The sequence below is a fragment of the Salvelinus fontinalis genome, chromosome 4, assembly GCF_029448725.1.
Source record: "Salvelinus fontinalis isolate EN_2023a chromosome 4, ASM2944872v1, whole genome shotgun sequence".
NCBI classification, from domain to species: Eukaryota; Metazoa; Chordata; class Actinopteri; order Salmoniformes; family Salmonidae; genus Salvelinus; species Salvelinus fontinalis.
Genome location: NC_074668.1, coordinates 58,755,349 through 58,773,791, shown reverse-complemented (window position 1 = coordinate 58,773,791; position 18,443 = coordinate 58,755,349). Strand labels below are relative to the sequence as shown.

The 18,443-nt window shown below is 41.0% G+C and overlaps 1 protein-coding gene across 1 annotated transcript; it reads right to left on the bottom strand.

The window, feature by feature from the left end:
* Window positions 1–1,655: 1,655 nt before the first annotated feature.
* LOC129854052 (adhesion G-protein coupled receptor G5-like) lies at window positions 1,656–17,377 on the bottom strand. The gene is made up of 14 exons (XM_055920678.1): window positions 16,922–17,377; window positions 9,407–9,501; window positions 8,839–9,285; window positions 8,632–8,683; window positions 8,151–8,265; window positions 7,943–8,065; window positions 7,648–7,776; window positions 6,975–7,017; window positions 6,366–6,472; window positions 6,128–6,243; window positions 5,589–5,848; window positions 5,359–5,458; window positions 4,958–5,238; window positions 1,656–2,881 (listed from the first exon to the last, which is right to left on the bottom strand). Exons 2-14 carry the CDS (start codon window positions 9,471–9,473, stop codon window positions 2,763–2,765), a joined length of 1,959 nt encoding a protein of 652 aa, XP_055776653.1. The 5' UTR covers window positions 9,474–9,501; window positions 16,922–17,377; the 3' UTR covers window positions 1,656–2,762.
* Between the last annotated feature and the right edge of the window lie 1,066 nt (window positions 17,378–18,443).

The following is an 18,443-nucleotide window of genomic DNA, read 5'->3' as shown; positions in this document are numbered from 1 at the left end:
TGACCAATTCGGCACATTTCGGCAAACTCCTGGCAGACTTGATACAAAATATTGTGCAGTAATGTAATTCTTCACTGGATCAGTCTGAGACTTTGCACACACACTGCTGCCATTTTTTTTATTTTTATGTATGATCCTTTTAGTATGTAGTATACAGTATGTTAGTATAGTTATTCGAAAACAGCTCTGGTCTGGAGAACAGGGAAGTGGTACAGCCTTAATAGCCTCAATAACTAAAATACTCAAAGGCAGATAAAATACCGACATTACTGTAATGAGCTACCTGGGAGTGGATATGGCTGAGACATGAATATGTTTCAGCCAATGTGTAGACATTCACTTTTACAATGTTTTATAAGTCGGTGTCCAACTGTCTTCAGCAAGGTGAGAGAGTTTGGGAAATGGCGCGCTATAGTCACAATGCCCATGGACGTGGTCATCTCTGGGCTCATCATACACATCATTGATTTGAATCTATCTGACTTGGATCATCATTGTGTCAATATGATGAGTTTATGACTGGCCTTGATGACTCAGACACAAAGGAAGTGATATGTGTCTCTTTATTCTTGTTTCCATTTACTTTAAGATGTGGTTAGGGTGTTACGCTATTTACAATGGGTAAGTTGAAATATTTGTGGGTATGAAAAGAGGACTGTGTCTTATTAAACACTATGTTTTACTCACACCTGCCTTTGTGCATTAAAAGCACAGGGAGATAGTGTGGACACAATCGGTTTGCTGTATCTAAGTCTGGTAACAGTAAATTCCAATGTAGGCTAAATATAGTCAATCCTCTACTTAAGAATGGACATCTCATTGACAGCCTAAAAGAGACATAAGTATCAGTTTGATGGCTTACTTCCTCATTCTCCCTCACCCTTGTCCACCATGTGTTTTTACAGTCCATTTACCCTGCTCCCTGTCACTCTGAAGTAGCCCAGTGTGTGGCCACGTAAAAACCCTGTTGTGCAAGTTTCCACACTGTCACTGTAATCATCCTGCAACTAAGCAATCATGATACACTCAGTGTTTTCCCTTTGAACCTCTGCAATTTACTGTAAATCAAAACTACAGCATACACTGAGGGTACAAATATTAGGAACACCTTCCTAATATTGAGTTGCACCCTCTTTTGCCCTCAGAACAGCCTCAATTTGTCGGGCATGGACTACAAGTTGTCAAAAATGTTCCAGAGGAATCCTGGCCCATGTTACCTCCAATGCTTCGCTACCCACAGTTGTGTCAAGTTGGCTGGATGTTCTTTGGGTGGTGGACCATTATTGATACACACAGGAAACTTTTGAGTGTGAAAAACCCAGCAGCGAAGCATTACTTGACACACTCAAACCGGAGCGCCTGGCACCTACTACCATACTCCGTTCAAAGGCACTTAAATCTTTTGTTTTGCCCATTCACAATCCATGTCTCAAGGCTTAAAAATTATTCTTTAATCTGTCTCACCCGCTTCATCTGCACTGATTGAAGTGGATTTAACAGGTGACATCAATAAGGGATCATAGCTTTCACCTGGATTCAACTGGTCAGTCTATGTCATGGTAGTTGTATACAGTGCAGATATTTTGCTTATGGATTGTATAGATATCAATTATTACATATTTTTGTAGTTACACATTCAAACTAAGGTCCTGGTGTTCTTTTCTTATACAGTAAACTTTTATTGAAGCAATACACATTTACATTCATACTAATATACAAATACAATACTACAATATGTTTTCAAAAGTTGCAAAATATATACACACAATGATGTGAGTGACACAACCAGTCATCTTTTCTAAAAAATAAATATCTGTACGAGTGAAAAAATAAAGTGCAAAACATAGTCCAGTAACTATGATCTGAATGTACAGTGTGTCGGTCACAGAATAGAGCAAGTTGCCAACTTCAACCAAATGTCATAGGCCATCATCTGAAAAACACTCAGCAGACATTCTCCAGAGTGACACTTCTATGAGTCCCTTTCTGAGTAAAGTAGATGGGAAAAAATCACTGAAACAGTACATAGTTTTAGAGACGTTTTAAATTACAAATCACCTACTGATTATCCACAATCTTAATTGGACTGTCTCCCATACAGCACATTTCAGTTTCATCTAACTTCTTCTAACATTCGTATGGCTGATGTATGGGCTGCCATTCTCTGGAAAACTATGTATGAAAGTGTCTTACATGTGGGATTTTACAACGTGATGAATGGGTAAACGACGAGGCTCAAAAGTTTGAAATGACTGACATCTATGAAATAATAAGCTTACACAGAATAAAACAACCTTTTTAAGGGTCGCCCTGGGGCTTAAAGCTGGAATCCATAGCGGTGAAACTGCCACGTCCGTTTCCAATATTACAACAAAGACGTTACTTCAAACAACAAACACCCGTTTTTTTTTGGTTGCCTCTGACATCATCGCACATGCGATAGATCAGCAGAGTACTATATCATTTTTTTTTTACCACGATGCAGGATGCATGTCTCCCCCGTAAAAAAAAAAGATTAATAAATGCGCCTGGGGGCGGCCAGTGGCGCTGTTTCACCTTATGCAGATTTTAGCTTTAAGCTTTCATTTTGACAGTAGTTTTTTTTACAGTCACTCAGACATGTGTATGGAAATGGCTTGTCCAGTACAATATTCTCAATCTCAACGCCAGAGTTGGAATGTTCTGAGTGACAGAGTTTGGTATATTGCTCCTCCATTACCCTTCAAGAATATGGTATCCCATGTACCCCAGCTCAGCTCAGCTCAGCTCTGCAGCATGTGTTGCCTGGTGGAAGATGCTGTGCTACTGCTACCATCCAAACTAGACCCCGATTGTTTCCGCATCCGATCAAGAATGTAGAATCGAAGCATCAGGAAGAAACCTATGGGACAGACCACAGAATGTTTCAGATTAGTTCTGTGATAGGCCAATAACACCTTACAGAAGCTAGGATCTTTGCTCCAGAATTAGATTCCAGATTCTGAATTCAAAACAGCCTATAATCAACATTATTCTAAGCTATCTGTAACAGCTAAACCCGTATTGAATGTCACTTATTTCAACAGTAGTGAAACAAATGACATGGCAACAAATCCATATACAGTTGAAGTCGGAAGTTTACATACACTTAGGTTGGAGTCATTAAAACTTGTTTTTCAACCACTCCACAAATTTCTTGTGAACAAACTATAGTTTTGGCAAGTCGGTTAGGACATCTACTTTGTGCATGACAAAAGTCATTTTTTTCAACAATTGTTTACAGACAGATTAGTTCACTTATAAGTCACTGTATCACAATTCCAGTGGGTCAGAAGTTTACATACACTAAGTTGACTGTGCCTTCAAACAGCTTGGAAAATTCCAGAAAATTATGTCATGGCTTTAGAAGCTTCTGATAGGCTAATGGACATCATTTGAGTAAATTGGAGGTGTACCTGTTGATGTATGTCTAGGTCTACCTTCAAACTCACTGCCTCTTTGCTTGACATCATGGGAAAATCAAAAGAAATCAGCCAAGACCTCAGAAGAACAATCGTAGACCTCCAAAAGTCTGGTTCATCCTTGGGAGCAATTTCCAAACGCCTGAAGGTACCACGTTCATCTGTACAAACAATAGTACGCAAGTATAGACACCATGGGACCACGCAGCTGTCATACTGCTCAGGAAGGAGACGCGTTCTGTCTTCTAGAGATGAAAGTACTTTGGTGCGAAAAGTGCAAATCAATCCCAGAATAACAGCAAAGGGCCTTGTGAAGATGCTGAAGGAAACAGGTACAAAAGTATCTATATCCACAGTAAAACAAGTCCTATATTGACATAACCTGAAAGTTCGCTCAGCAAGTAAGAAGCCACTGCTCCAAAACCGCCATAAAAAAAGCCAGACTACGGTTTGCAACTGCACATGGGGACAATGATGGTACTTTTTGGAGAAATGTCCTCTGGTCTGATGAAACAAAAATAGAACAGTTTGGCCATAATGACCATCATTATGTTTGGAGGAAAAAAGGGGAGGCTTGCAAGCCCAAGAACACCATCCCAACCGTGAAGCACGGGGGTGGCAGCATCATGGTGTGGGAGTGCTTTGCTACAGGAGGGACTGGTGCACTTCACAAAATAGATGGCATCGTGAGAGAGGAAAATGATGTGGATAAATTAAAGCAACATCTCAAGACATCAGTCAGGAAGTTAAAGCTTGTTCGCAAATGGGTCTTCCAAATGGACAATGACCACAAGCATACTTCCAAAGTTGTGGTAAAATGGCTTAAGGACAACAAAGTCAAGGTATTGGAGTGACCATCACAAAGCCCTGACCTCAATCCCATAGAGAATTTGTGGCCAGAACTGAAAAGGTGTGTGCGAGCAAGGAGGCCTACAAACCTGACTCAGTTACACCAGCTCAGTCAGGAGGAATGGACCAACATTCACCCAACTTATTGTGGGAAGCTTGTGGAAGGTTACTCGACAAGTTTGACCCAAGTTAAACAATTTAAAGGCAATGCTACCAAATACTAATTTAGTGTATGTAAACTTCTGACCCACTGGGAATGTAATGAAAGAAATACAAGCTGAAATAATTCTCTCTACTATTATTCTGACATTTCACATTCCTAAAATAAAGTGGTGATCCTAACTGACCTAAGACAGGGAATTTTTACTAGGATTAAATGTCAGGAATTTGTGATAAACTGAGTTTAAATGTATTTGGCTAAGCTGTATGTAAATGTCCGACTTCAACTGTAGGTATCTTAAAATGGTCACACCAGCAATAAAGTGCAGTTTTTTTGTGAACTTCTAGCAGACTGGTTGCAGGGAGGTTTTCTCCTGATACGCTGCTGAAACAGAACACTTCTACAGGGCATTGTTTCAAAGCAACACAATGGACGGTTGGCTCCGACGGCCTCCTCTGGTTATGTGACCATATTAACCTTACGTTAGACTCAACAGAGGTGTACCTACCCTGTAGGGAGTTGAGGATGCAGAACAGGAAGAGGATGAACTCAGAGAGGTGTCCAAAGTCCAGGAATTCCAGGCCCCATGAGGTCCCAAATAGGCAGCTGAGACCCCAGATACTGATGAACGCCACCTTGTTCTTCCTCCACTCGTCTCGGTTCTGGATCTTTCTCTGGACCAGGAAGAGCATGATCAGACCAGAAACGACCACTACAGCCAGGAAGGTCAGGTTGATGAAGTAATGGGCTAGTAGGCCTACAGAGTCTGGAGAGACATCCATCCAGCACCTAGAAGACCATAGTGAAAAAGTATGAATCAATGGGCTAACTTACTCACCACCTCAGTCAAATGTCAAAACTTGAACTACTGTTCATCTTACAGGTGCAGTAGATCCAACGTGTACTCACATCAAGAAGGGGTTGTCGACATCATCACTGGACACAACCTCTTTCACACCATAGACTTTTCCAATGGCAAGCAGTACAATGACCGGAATAGCTGGGAGACCTGGACAGAGGATGAAAATGATGGTACAGTAACAGTCATTGGCTTAAAGTTGTACTCAAGTCAATTGTATTCATCTACCAACAATGAGCAGTGGAATATAAACCAATTATTTGTGTATTTTTCCACTCACCAAAGCCAACCAGGTTCCAGACGTAAGGACTGGGGGAGGGGCTGAACACCACGTAGACCAACCAAAAGGTGTGTAACCCTTCAATAGACATCCAGGAGAAGGAACTGAGCAGAGCATAGTGGAGAGCCGCCCCAAAAACCCAGCATGCCTTGTTCCCTCCCACGTTGGCCACAATCCCTGTCAGGAAAAAGAGGAAGCTAAGAAGGAACAGTGCCATGGCCAGACCTCGATGGACCGCAGTGGACGGGTTCATCCCTCTCCTGCCACAGTGCAAGAAGAGGAGAGAAAGTTTGAGAGAGAGGGAGGGTTGGAGGGAGGGAGAGAAATAGATAGACAAAGAAAGAGTGGGTAACTGTTATGAAACGAATATCACTCATATCTTGTTTTTTTTTAAGACATTTAGGAATTTCCCATGATCTCTTGAGATATTTGCACAACATGATTAGGAAGTATTGTCACATGTTGAGGCCTGGTAACCCCAGATATTATGGGTAGGACAGGCTGCAGGGAGACAGACCCTTGCACATGAGGAGAAGTACCTCTGTTTGTTAAGGAAGATCATGATGACAACACAGCTCAACGTAGAAGCGGCACAGCCAATTGATGTAATGACCGTTAGAGCCTCCAGATGGCGCACTGGTCGTGGTTCCAATTGCTGAGGTGAATAGAAGACAAAACCAATTTATGCCTACTATTACCAATCTACTTGAGATTAGTTGTTATTGATTTATTCAAATGATTGGCCATGGAATATTCTAGATAGAGGTTATAGCTCACCACTAGGATAGCGAAGTATGTGAGATGATTACAGCGGCATTCTGTGTCCTCTGCACCTTTCTGTATGGTCTCACAACCTTCCTTTTTCCATGTGACCTCTGCTGGATCTGCAACAATTAAACCCATACCAATAGCCTTAGCAAGACCTGGAAATGCTAACCCTACATAATTATGAATTAATGTCCGAGGTGGTGTGGTATATGGCCAATATACCACAGCTTAGGGCTGTTCTTACGCACGACGCAACGAGAAGTGCCTGGATACACTCCTTAGCATGCTATATTGACCATATACCACAAACCCCAGAGGTACCTTATTGCTATTATAAACTGGTTACCAACATAATTAGAACAGTAAACAAGTAATTTCGCATCATACCTGTGGTATATTGCCTGATATACCGCGGCTTTGAGCCAATCAGCATCCAGGATTCAAACTACCCGGTTTATAATTTCTCATTTACCACAGCTTTCAGCCAATCAGCATCCAGGGCTCGAAAGACCCAGTTTATAATCATTAATAAACATCCTGTATATTCAATACAAATAATAACAATACAAATAAGTACGCTATTATTGCAACCAAGTTTAAACATGTTTCTTTACAAACCTTTCTTTGTGTCCCAAGAAACACATTTTCTTGAGTGACTTGTCTGAAAAAGAAAAGTTACAAAGGGGAGGTGAGAGGCAAGTAGGGACAAACATATTCAATTCACCACTAGATGGCGACCTGGATACTAAACAACAACACATACCAAATACTGTATATCTGTCTGGCATGCAAGATTAGCTGCAATCATATTTTACAAGTGTTACTGTTGACCGACTCACACGCTGAGTCAGAACAGAAAGGATCAAGTGTACAATGACCTGAATAAAACATTTTCAATTTAACTGATGCACCAGTATCATTCAAAATATCTAAAAGTGATAACACTAAGGCCATGCTGAGATAAAGTCCAGAAACACTAAACACTACAACCACACAACAGAAAGTTAACTTTACTCTAACTGTACAACTGTTTAAGAATATAAATATACTAATAAATATACTATAATAAAAAGCTACTTGCTACAGTACAATTGCTAGAGTGACTCATTCTGAGATGCAGACAATTTTTTTCTACAAAACTTTCCCTTTTGTTTCTTTTTGCTTCTGAAAGGGGTTTGTGCTCGGAGAGTTTGAGAGAGTAAAATACATCAAGGGGAAAAAAAACGGCGGCACTTCAAGTCTAACTAAGACACACACACATGCAGTCAGGGACACACACGCACACACTTACTGGTATGACAGAATGATGGAAACCAATCCGGATTGGCTCTGTAAGGTTGGTGATGATCTCATTCTCCACAGTGATTCCCACCACATCTTCTAGAATCCTGATGACATGATGGTTTGCCTTAGAACTCCACTGTGAACACACAACAACCAGAATGCCAAACTACACTTCTTCGTCTATGGACAACGATTAAACCCAGTCTCGGACAACGAATGTTTTGGCGCTTTAGTGTAAACTGTAATGTACAGCTTACACAGACTAGGGTAGCAGCCAAGTGGAAAACCCCATTGGCTCTTACCTGGAAAAGGGTGCTGTTTTTGAAGTAGGTGCAGACAACCTTGACCTTTTTCTTTCCTCGAGGTTTCAGATAAGAAGGCAGGTGAACTGATGGACTCCTTTGAGGAGGACCTCCTCGAGGCGCCTGCATAACACCAACACACAAGTTAGTTATAATAATCATATAACATTACGTGTTTGTGTGTCTGTGTGTGCGTTTATGGTCTTACAGGCAGAGTGATGTCGTAGCCCTGAAAGCCTTCCTCCATCTCTACCACAGTGCTCATGGCACAGGGCAGCACCACGTTCCCCAGCACCTTGGACCTCATCACTGTCTCCTCTATCCTACAGACCAATACAGACACAGTATTTAGAACCCAATCTATCTCATACAGGTCATTTCTATGCATTACATATAGGCATTACTTTTGGGCATGTGATGGTGATATAGAAACTGCTGTACAATAGACGGAAGTTTTGTGTACAAACCAGACCCCACCCATTATTCACACTGAGCTCAATTTTTGGGGTTTGTGGCCTAAGCTCTGCGGCTCACTCATAATAGATGACGTCATACTTCACTACTGCCCGAACATGTTTACAACAACATCTTGTCATGCTGGTGAGTCAACTCAAGAGGATGTGCATAGCCATAGAGATATGAGATATGACATGGAGGGGTGTAATTCAAAACAAAGAGGTACAACTTACATGTTCACTTTATCACCAGATCCTTTACTTGCCTCATCACAAAACTCGTTTTCTGAAAGGCAAAGAATCCATTCAGAAGCAGTCTAGTATTTATATTTTCAAGACTGTATAACACACCCAAAATGTACCAAGATTAACAATTACTTATTAAAGTTGATTTCCTCATCAGACAATATAACTGACAAGATAACTCAAAGGCTTGCTTACTGCAGTTGATCATTCCGCCAAAAAACCCATAGGCTGGGTGTATTTGGTAACTTATGATATCATCCTGTTGTGTCGCGTTGAGTATTCCGTACATAGCAATCCCGTATTTTTTGCCTTGGGACAGGTCAGTGCAGCAGTTCCCCTGTAGACCAGACGACCAGCACAGAGTGTGGTTCTTTCCATTCACCTCTACCCAGAGGTGGTCCAGAAGTGGCTCCCAGTACATACAGAAGGGTCTCTCTCTTGCCTCTGGGCTCGGGCCCAGCTCGATGACAGAAGAGTTCTGACATTGGGCCGTTATCTGACCATGGATGGACAGGGAACTCTCATTGGCTGAGATGGTGATGTTGCCACAGCCCCTTTTCAAATCGTGAGCCAGAGTTAATTTCCCGTTGCCATGGCGCCAGGTTCCACACATTTTGAAGTTCCTGTCGTTTTCCCCTGATCCTGTTCAGACAGTTTTTGAGAATTATTTATGTTTTACTTTTGGAATTTTAAAGAAACGGAATCCCTCTCGATTTATACAGTATTTTGCTTTATTTGTAGACCAAATAAAATGTTCACTTACCTGATGCAAGAAGGGTAAAGAGAAAGATCATCCACAGGGTCCCTCCAAACCCCTGGTTGGGCCCCATTGTTACTGTATGGTTTGACCTTTGACCTCTATAAAATGGCAAGAAGAACAACACAGTTGTAAAACGTCAGTACTGCTCAACTTTAATTAGTGTTCCAGACACTTCTCTCTGTGAAAAGCAGGATAGATCTGTCCCAGGGTGATTGCAGTCACTCTTTCCAACACATATCTGTACCATTCCTTCCAGTGGCGATTATCTCATTATTTTTCCTGTCTTCTCTAAACAACACATCTCCTAGACACCATTCCTCTTCTTAGATACACTTATTCTAAAAAATATATATAATTAACTATTTCCTTATCAATAAAAACATTTGTTCAGTCCTAAAAATACATTCGGTGTCCTTTCTTCAGTTCTTATCAATGAGAACACAATTTTCCTTCCATCAGTCACACAGACACCATTCAGTGTGTCTTGTATTCACTGTCTTCGATGACAAGTGTGTTCTGAGGGCTCACAGATGCAGACTTACCAATGAATGCAATGCTAATTCACTGTATTCACACTAATTCCCTGTCTGAGAACGAAAATATATCACATTAGCTATTCTGCAGAAGACGTGTACTACCCATGTGGCTGCTGCCATGGTGATCAAAGTATCTTCCCACAGACACACACCACAGTCTTTAATTTCAATTCTAACTGAGCTGTAGTAGCATACATGTGACCTACATGTGTACAATTTAAAGTGTTAGTGAAGCTACACTCTTAAAAAAAAGGTTTCAAAAGGGTTCTTTAGCTGTCCCTAAAGGATAAATATTTTTGGTTCCAGGTAGAACCCTTTTGGGTTCTACCTGGAATCCAGAAGGGTTCTACCTGCAACCAAAAAGGGTTATTCAATGGGGATTCTCCAATGGGGACAGCCAAAGAACCCTTTAAGGTTCTAGAGAGCACCTTTTTTTCTAAGAGTGTATAGAAATGTCACACTGTAAGAAATTAAGCTACATTAAAGCTACCTTAAAGAAAATTATAGTTTACTTATTTAAAGTTACTTGCGAAAAGTAGTTCACTACATCCAAACTACTTTGTGAAAAATTATCATATGTAAATCTGAAATTTCATAGACTACAAATTGCAAGAACAGATCACTTGGGTAAAATGTAACAGAATGTTTAATTTAGGCTAATCAACACAACTATGTTTCATGTAAGAATTATGCAGGTCTGATGGCGAAAAATAAAGTAGATTCTTGCCTACTTCACCCATATTTGATTTTTTGCTAAAAAGGTAGTGTGTATGTAACAGTATAACTTTAAACCGTCCCCTCGCCCCGACACGGGCGCGAACCAGGGACCCTCTGCACACATCAACAACTGACACCCACGAAGCGTCGTTACCTATCGCTCCACAAAAGCCACGGCCCTTGCAGAGCAAGGGGCAACACTACTACTAGGTTTCAGAGCAAGTGACGTAACTGATTGAAACGATACTAGCGCGTACCCGCTAACTAGCTAGCCATTTCACATCCGTTACACTCACCCCCCTTTCAACCTCCTCCTTTTCCGCAGCAACCAGTGATCCGGGTCATGGCACCAATGTAACAGTATAACTTTAAACCGTCCCCTCGCCCCGACACGGGCGCGAACCAGGGACCCTCTGCACACATCAACAACTGACACCCACTAAGCGTCATTACCCATCGCTCCACAAAAGCCGCGGCCCTTGCAGAGCAAGGGGCAACACTACTACTAGGTTTCAGAGCAAGTGACGTAACTGATTGAAACGCTACTAGCGCGTACCCGCTAACTAGCTAGCCATTTCACATCCGTTACATGTATTTTCAGTAGGTAACTACACAACTACATGGAAGCTAGCTAAGGGTGGACTCCGCCACATTGGTAGATCTATCTCTTTTCAACATCAGATTACAAATTTTCTGTTCACACTAGCCTCAGGTGTGGTTACTGCTTCCTGTGTGAGTGCCGCTATTAGCATACCGTAAATACCATAGTGTATAGACAAACAAAATAAGGAAACCAATTCAAACTATACAGGAGCTTCTCATCTAAACCATATTGTGCATAGTGTTGCACACTTGATTAATCCAATGATATTATTCACAACTATTTTTGTGGATATTTTTAAAGCCTTTACTTTACAATTTGGCTAACAGAAAAAATGCTGTCTACTGGTATTAAGTTAATTAAGGTAATTCTTGCAGGGACATTATCTTTCTGCTATATGAGGGGGGTATGTGGTGTATATGTCTCCCACACGACCTCAGGAGGAAGTCTGATTTGAATAGAGACCTGTCTAAATATACAAAAGTATATTTCCTGGGACTAGTTTGCGTCGTCAAAGTAGTGTAGTGTAAAGAGGACTAAGATTGACGGGACAGGACGGAATTTTAGCTAGCTAACGTTAACAATGCTAGCTATTTTTGACAAACTTTGCTAGCTAATGGCAACATTGCCATCTCTATAAAGTACATTTGCCGACATGATAATGATGGCAAAGCTGTTTCCTACTAAATATTTGCCTACTTTAGCAATGCCATTGTAATTTAGACTCCCTTTCATAATGACTGGGCATCAGTCAACATTTGGGCACCAATTTGGTGGACAGCAGCGTTAGAACGTTTATAACAATGGCATTACACAAACGAATGATGGCAGTTCAACCCACGATGAAGCTATTAGCTACATGCTTTAGTTTCTGTGGGAAAACTGCACTCCTCCATAAGAGAAGTCAGACAACTGCACGCAGCCGTTGAACCACAGTCTAGTGGGGTTTGTGGAGGAGACAGAGTATGTACAACATACATCAGAAACCTGTCACCCGCAAATGCTACACACAAACAAGCACTGAGCTAAATGTTGACACAGAAAGGTTTCCTACGGATGAAGGCCTGTTCTCATCTACGCCAAAATCTATTTCTTATGTCATGAGCGTGAGCACCAACACGAGTGAGACATCAATCGATCCCACAATAGGCGTACTGTAAAAACAGCAACATATGATGATATCATATGAGAGATGTCAAAAACAGAACAGTGAATTACGCTTTCTATATGTCTTGATTGTGGTCTCTGTATTTCCCCTATGTGGTGAGAGAGTAGCAACAAAAGTGTATTTTTATTAAGGTGTGACTTCCCCGTGGTATAAGGCGTAACTTCCCGAGTTCCCCGTTTCAGGTGTTGAGGAACTTCTCAATTTCCACACACTTTTTCATCTGAGTGGAGTTTATAACCAAGTCTTTACCTATCCTGCCTCCCTACACAATATTTGTCCTATACTCAGAACATATCTCACACATAATCTAACACAATGGGGTCCGGTCACACAAGTCTGCAATACTACTCTTCTCCATTTCCAACCACTCGTTCTTCCTCTCTGAGCGTGGCCCCCTTGGCAAACAGATCATACTACTGATAAGCTATACTACGGTTTTGTACTTTTCAAGTAGTGCATTGTGTAATTCCAGTTAGGAATTCGTTGGACTATACTTATAAGAAATCCGCAGTCTCTCCCCATTGCATAATCAGACTTCACATAATCAACAAGTGCACACAAGGTGCTCAGTTCTCTTCTGTTTGAGAAGGGTAAACCCGACCTCCACCCAGTCTCTGCTCCCACCCCCTCTCCATTGTTCAAGCCGAGGAATTCAACACAATGAAAGAATGTCCCTTTTCACTTCTCAACTTTGTGTGTGCGTGTTTGTGTGTGTGTGTTGACACAGTTCATACAGTTATAAATGCTCAAGGCCAAAGCATGTTGTATAGTAGCTAGCCACATAATGCATGAGCTTGGTGACAAAAATGAGACATACCATTGTGTAAGAAACTCAAATTTCCATTTTGATCATTCTGATGAGACGGGTAAATTCGCACACACAATTTTTCACACTTCCCCACTCTTTTCACCCGTTAGTTTCAAAGATGCTGCATTTGTGACATTGTGGCCTCAATTGAAACTTGCCCTATCCAATGAACTCTTGTTCAAACTTTCTTTAAGCTGCTGTATTTTGATGTCTTCAACATCAGTGATTCACCCTGTCTGTCACTGAAAGCATCTGTATATCACTTCAGAGTAGTATAGCTAGGAGTGGCAAAGCAGTCAAAGCAAGTGAGAGTCAGACAGACATGCAACAAGCTTTACTCCACCACCTTTTGTCTGAGAAGAGAAAACAGAGCATAAGACTAGTCAGGATCGAGGGAAAGATGAACGGAGCAAAGTACAGAGAGATCCTTTATGAAAACCTGCTCCAGAGAGCTCAGGACCTCAGACTGGGGTGAAGGTTCACCTTCCAACTGGACAATAACCCTAAGCACACAGCCAAGACAACACAGGAGTCTCTGAATGTCCTTGAGTGGCCTAGCCAGAGCCCGGACTTGAACCAGATCGAACATCTCTGGAGAGACCTGATTATAGCTGTGCAGCGACGTTCCCCATCCAACCTGGCAGAGATTGAGAGGATCTGCAGAGAAGAATGGGAGAAACCCCACAGATAAAGGTGTGCCGATCTTGTAGCGTCATACCCAAGACGACTCGAGGCTGTAATCGTGGCCAAAGGTGCTTCAACAAAGTACTGAGTAAACGGTCTGAATACTTATGTAAATGTAATATTTCCGATTTTTATTTTGAATAAATTTGCAAAAATTTCAAAAAACCTGGTTTTGCTTTGTCATTATGGGGTATTATGTTTTACTGTTTTCTACATTGTTTACTATTTTCTACATTGTAGAATAATAGTGAAGACATCACAACTATGAAATAACACATGGAATCATGTAGTAACCAAAAAAGTGTTAAACAAATCAAAATATATGTTAAATTTGAGATTCTTCAAAGTAGCCACCCTTTGCCTTGATGACAGCTTTGCACACTCTTGGCATTCTCTCACCCAGCTTCATAAGGTAGTCACCTGAAATTCATTTCAATTAACAGGTGTGCCTTGTTAAAAGTTAATTTGTGGAATTTATTTCCTTTTTAATGCGTTTGAGCCAATTATGACTCGGTAGGGGTGGTATACAGAAGATAGCCCTATTTGGTAAAATACTAATTCCATATTATGGCAAGAACAGCTCAAATAACCAAAGAGAAATGACAATCCATCATTGCTTTAAGACATGAAGGTCATTCAATCCAGAAAATGTCAAGAACTTTGAAAGTTTCTTCAAGTGCAGTTGCAAAAACCATCAAGCACTATGATGAAGCTTGCGGTTTTGAGGACCGCCACATGAAAGGAAGACACAGATTTACCTCTGCTGCAAAGGATAAATTCATTAGAGTTAACTGCACCTCAGATTGCAGCCCAAATAAATGCTTCACAGAGTTCAAGCAACATCAACTGTTCAGAGGAGACTGCGTGAATCAAGCCTTCATGGTCAAATTGCTGCAAAGAAACCACTACTAAAGGACAGCAACAAGAAGAAGAGACTTGCTTGGGCCAAGAAACACAAGCAATGTACATTAGACTGGTGGAAATCTGTCCTTTGGTCTGATGAGTCCAAATTTTAGATTTTCGTTCTACAGCGATATGCCATCCCATCTGGTTTGTGCTTAGTGGGACTATCATTTGTTTTTCTACAGGACAATGACCCAACACACCTCCAGGCTGTGTAATGGCTATTTGACCAAGAAGGAGAGTGATGGAGTGCTGCATCAGATGACCTGGCCTCCCCAATCAACCAACCTCAACCCAATTGAGATGGTTTGGGATGAGTTGGACCGGAGAGGGAAGGAAAAGCAGCTAACAAGTGCTCAGCATATGTGGGAACTCCTTCAAGACTGTTGCAAAAGCATTCTAGTTGAAGCTGGTTGAGAGAATGGCAAGAGTGTGCAAAGCTGTTATCAAGGCAAAGGGTGGCTACTTTGAAGAATCTAAAATATATTTTCATTTGTTTAACACTTTTTTGTTTACTACATGATTCCATATGTGTTATTTCATAGTTTTGATGTCTTCACAATTATTCTACAATGTAGAAAACAGTAAATTAAAGTAAAACCCTTGAATGAGTAGGTGTGTCCAAACTTTTGACTGGTAATGTATATTAAAGGTTGTACAACTGTCACGTTCGTTGACGGAAGAATCAGACCAAGGTGCAGCGTGGTAAGCGTAGATCATTTTATTTGAGGAACACGAAAAAAACAATAAACTTCAACCGAACGTGAAGCTACATGCAGTGCAGACCGCAACTACACACAAACAAGATCCCACAAACTAAAGGTGGCAAAAGGCTGCCTAAGTATGATCCCCAATCAGAGACAACGATAGACAGCTGCCTCTGATTGGGAACCATACCCGGCCAACAAAGAAATAGAAAAACTAGAATGCCCACCCAAATCACACCCTGACCTAACCAAATAGAGAAATAAAAAGGCTCTCTAAGGTCAGGGCGTAACAACAACTGAATGCCTTCAACTGAAATGTGTCTTCTGCATTTAACCCAACCCCTCTGAATCAGAGAGATGCGTATTAACCAATTTTAGAATAAGGCTGTAAAGTAACAAAATGTGGAAAAAGTCAAAGGGTCTGTATACTTTACAAATTAACTATATTTTTCCTGATGTTTCTTATATCTCTCAGATATAGGATAGACACTTCAGAACAAACTTCCTTTAGATTTTTTTTTGGGGGGGGGACTATCTGTTGTTCCATGTAGTGAATCTGCTATTCAATGCATTTGTATGGGCTAATGGCATTTTTATTTTTCATCAAATAATTGTTTTAATATATTTTTTTTATACTTAAAATTCTAATTCAAATAGCTAAATGATCCTTGGTATGACCTTCATAAAACAATTCCATATAGCTTGGTAGAATGCATTCAGTTGTGCAACTGACTAGATATCCCCTTTCCTAAGGTGCATTTAGTTGACCACAATAGTTATTGAACTTTGCAGTCTTTGCAAGGCATTTTGCCCCCATGTTTATAGCAACAATTGTAATCTTCAGGTTAAAAGGCTTATACTGAACTGTATTCTTTTGCCAACCTGTCAAGCAAGTGGGCAAACATTAAACTACACCAAAACCATCACCCAAGCCTTGGTATAAATACTAGCAGCACCTCATCCCTTGATTCTGCATTTCATAATAGTAATAAGTAATACCATTACAATTACGCCTACTAAAAGTAAGAACAGATACAATTTTGTAGAAATTAAGCCAAAATCAACTGTCACATACTTCAGAGCAAGTTATTTTTGCTTACTGTATCGGTCAATCTGACAAAGAAATTAATGTTACCTTGACTTGATAACTATCAACAACACAAATGTAAGAACTGGTTTGTAACGGGTTGTAGCCTAATTTAGCACAATGTGAAGCAGGCCAAATCTCAGGTTCACTATTATACCTTAAAACAGAAACACCTGCCTCGGCTTTGTCAATACATTCATTGTCTCCACACTGAATGTGTTAACCGGTAGGCTACACACATGTTATGGTGAAATTAGGAAAGAAATAGAATATCACACATTAGTCCAGTAAAAAAAAGTTGTTTTACCTTTAAACAGTCGGAACCCGTCTGCTCCTCTGTTAAAAGTGTTGGCTATGGTTTTCCGTCGATGTCTAAAAAGGTTTGTCTTCCTATAAACGGTGCTCTTCACAACTGCCCACGCGGACTATAAGCTTGCTATACGATAGTGACAGAAACAGAAACTGTCCGTGTAGTGGAAGGCGAAAAGAAACCGGATTCTTCCCAGTAACTCAGACAGCCACAGCAGCGTGTGAAAATGAGCTCAGTCATGCATGACTGGAAGTTTATCTTTCAAAGACGCTGGTATTTTCAAATGTCATTTGGCAACGACCAGACACTTCAGAACATCAGACACTGCACCGGCACCCGTGCTACACAGTACAGCCACATAGAAAAGGTTCCAGTGTTGTTTGAGCTGCCTAACCCTGCATATAACCCTTAGAGAATAGCTGTCAGCACGGACAAGGTGTGAGCGCCAGACTGCCTGTGGGTGTTTGGCAAGAGGAGGGGCGGCTGTTGTGAGTTTTTTCTCTAGAAGAATAGAAAAAATAGGCTATTCACTATACAATCTATTTTAGGCTGTAACGTGTTCCTAGCTCTCGCTTTCTGTACGTTTTCTTAGAGAACTTCATTATCTGTAAGTAAAATGTACACGTTTCTATTATGCTCTGTTATTTCCCCAATGTTATCAGCAGTAGGCTAGCCAACTGTGATATTGTGTCAAGTTAATGTTTAACCATGGGTAACAATTACCTGTAGACATTTTGACTTTGACATTTGACATTTTGGCAAGTCCCATTTTTTCAATGAAAAACCTTTTCACAGGACTGGGAGAGAGAATGATGTAGAGTCTTCAGCTGTCTGTGTGTCTGTACAAGAGGATGTGCGCACGCGTGCATGGGAAGAAAAAAAAGCGAACAAAGGGATACTTGTCTGATATGTGGAGTGGAAGTATTTGACCGTTTTATTATATGGCTGTTGCCCTCAACGAGATACGGATAAGTCCCATTTCGCTGGTGATGAAAGAGGCCTGCTGATTCTCTGTGGCTTGTTTTTTGGGGGTTGGTATCGGGAATAGGACCATACAGAATACATATAGGCATAGGGGGCTACAGTTGAGAGTCACAACTGGCCGTCCTTCCAGCACTGCATGCCCCCTGACACCCCAATAACTGTCCAGCCTACCCCAGGAGTTAAAAACGGAAGCAGAAATGTGTCACGTCTCCATATGAGAGACAAAGAGGAAGTTTAAACAGACAGTGGTTATGATGGTTGATGATTAGGCTTTTTCACTATTAACTGTGCCAGTCAGTTAAGTAACAACTTCACAATGGTTCCTCAGCGCTCACACACACACACAAATACCTATCATCTGTTCTAGAAGGTCTGTCATTTGTTAAAGAGTTGTAAAACAGTAATGGTCTTTGTGAAATGTTAAAATTGCATGTTGGTGTAGTTTTCGCCGGGAGACCAGTAGGTACTGATGAGTCAGCTCAGCTACAAGCCTTTATAGGTTTGGCGGCCTCTGTCTGGACTCCAACATCCTGCA

Coding starts and splice junctions, on each gene's coding strand:
- LOC129854052 (XM_055920678.1), bottom strand. CDS start 9,473: ATGGGGCCCAACCAGGGGTTTGGAGGGACCCTGTGGATGATCTTTCTC. Junction 5,849..6,127: donor ATCTTCCTTAACAAACAGAG/GTACTTCTCCTC, acceptor GCACTGTGGCAG/GAGAGGGATGAACCCGTCCA. Junction 5,459..5,588: donor CTGGAACCTGGTTGGCTTTG/GTGAGTGGAAAA, acceptor TCCTCTGTCCAG/GTCTCCCAGCTATTCCGGTC.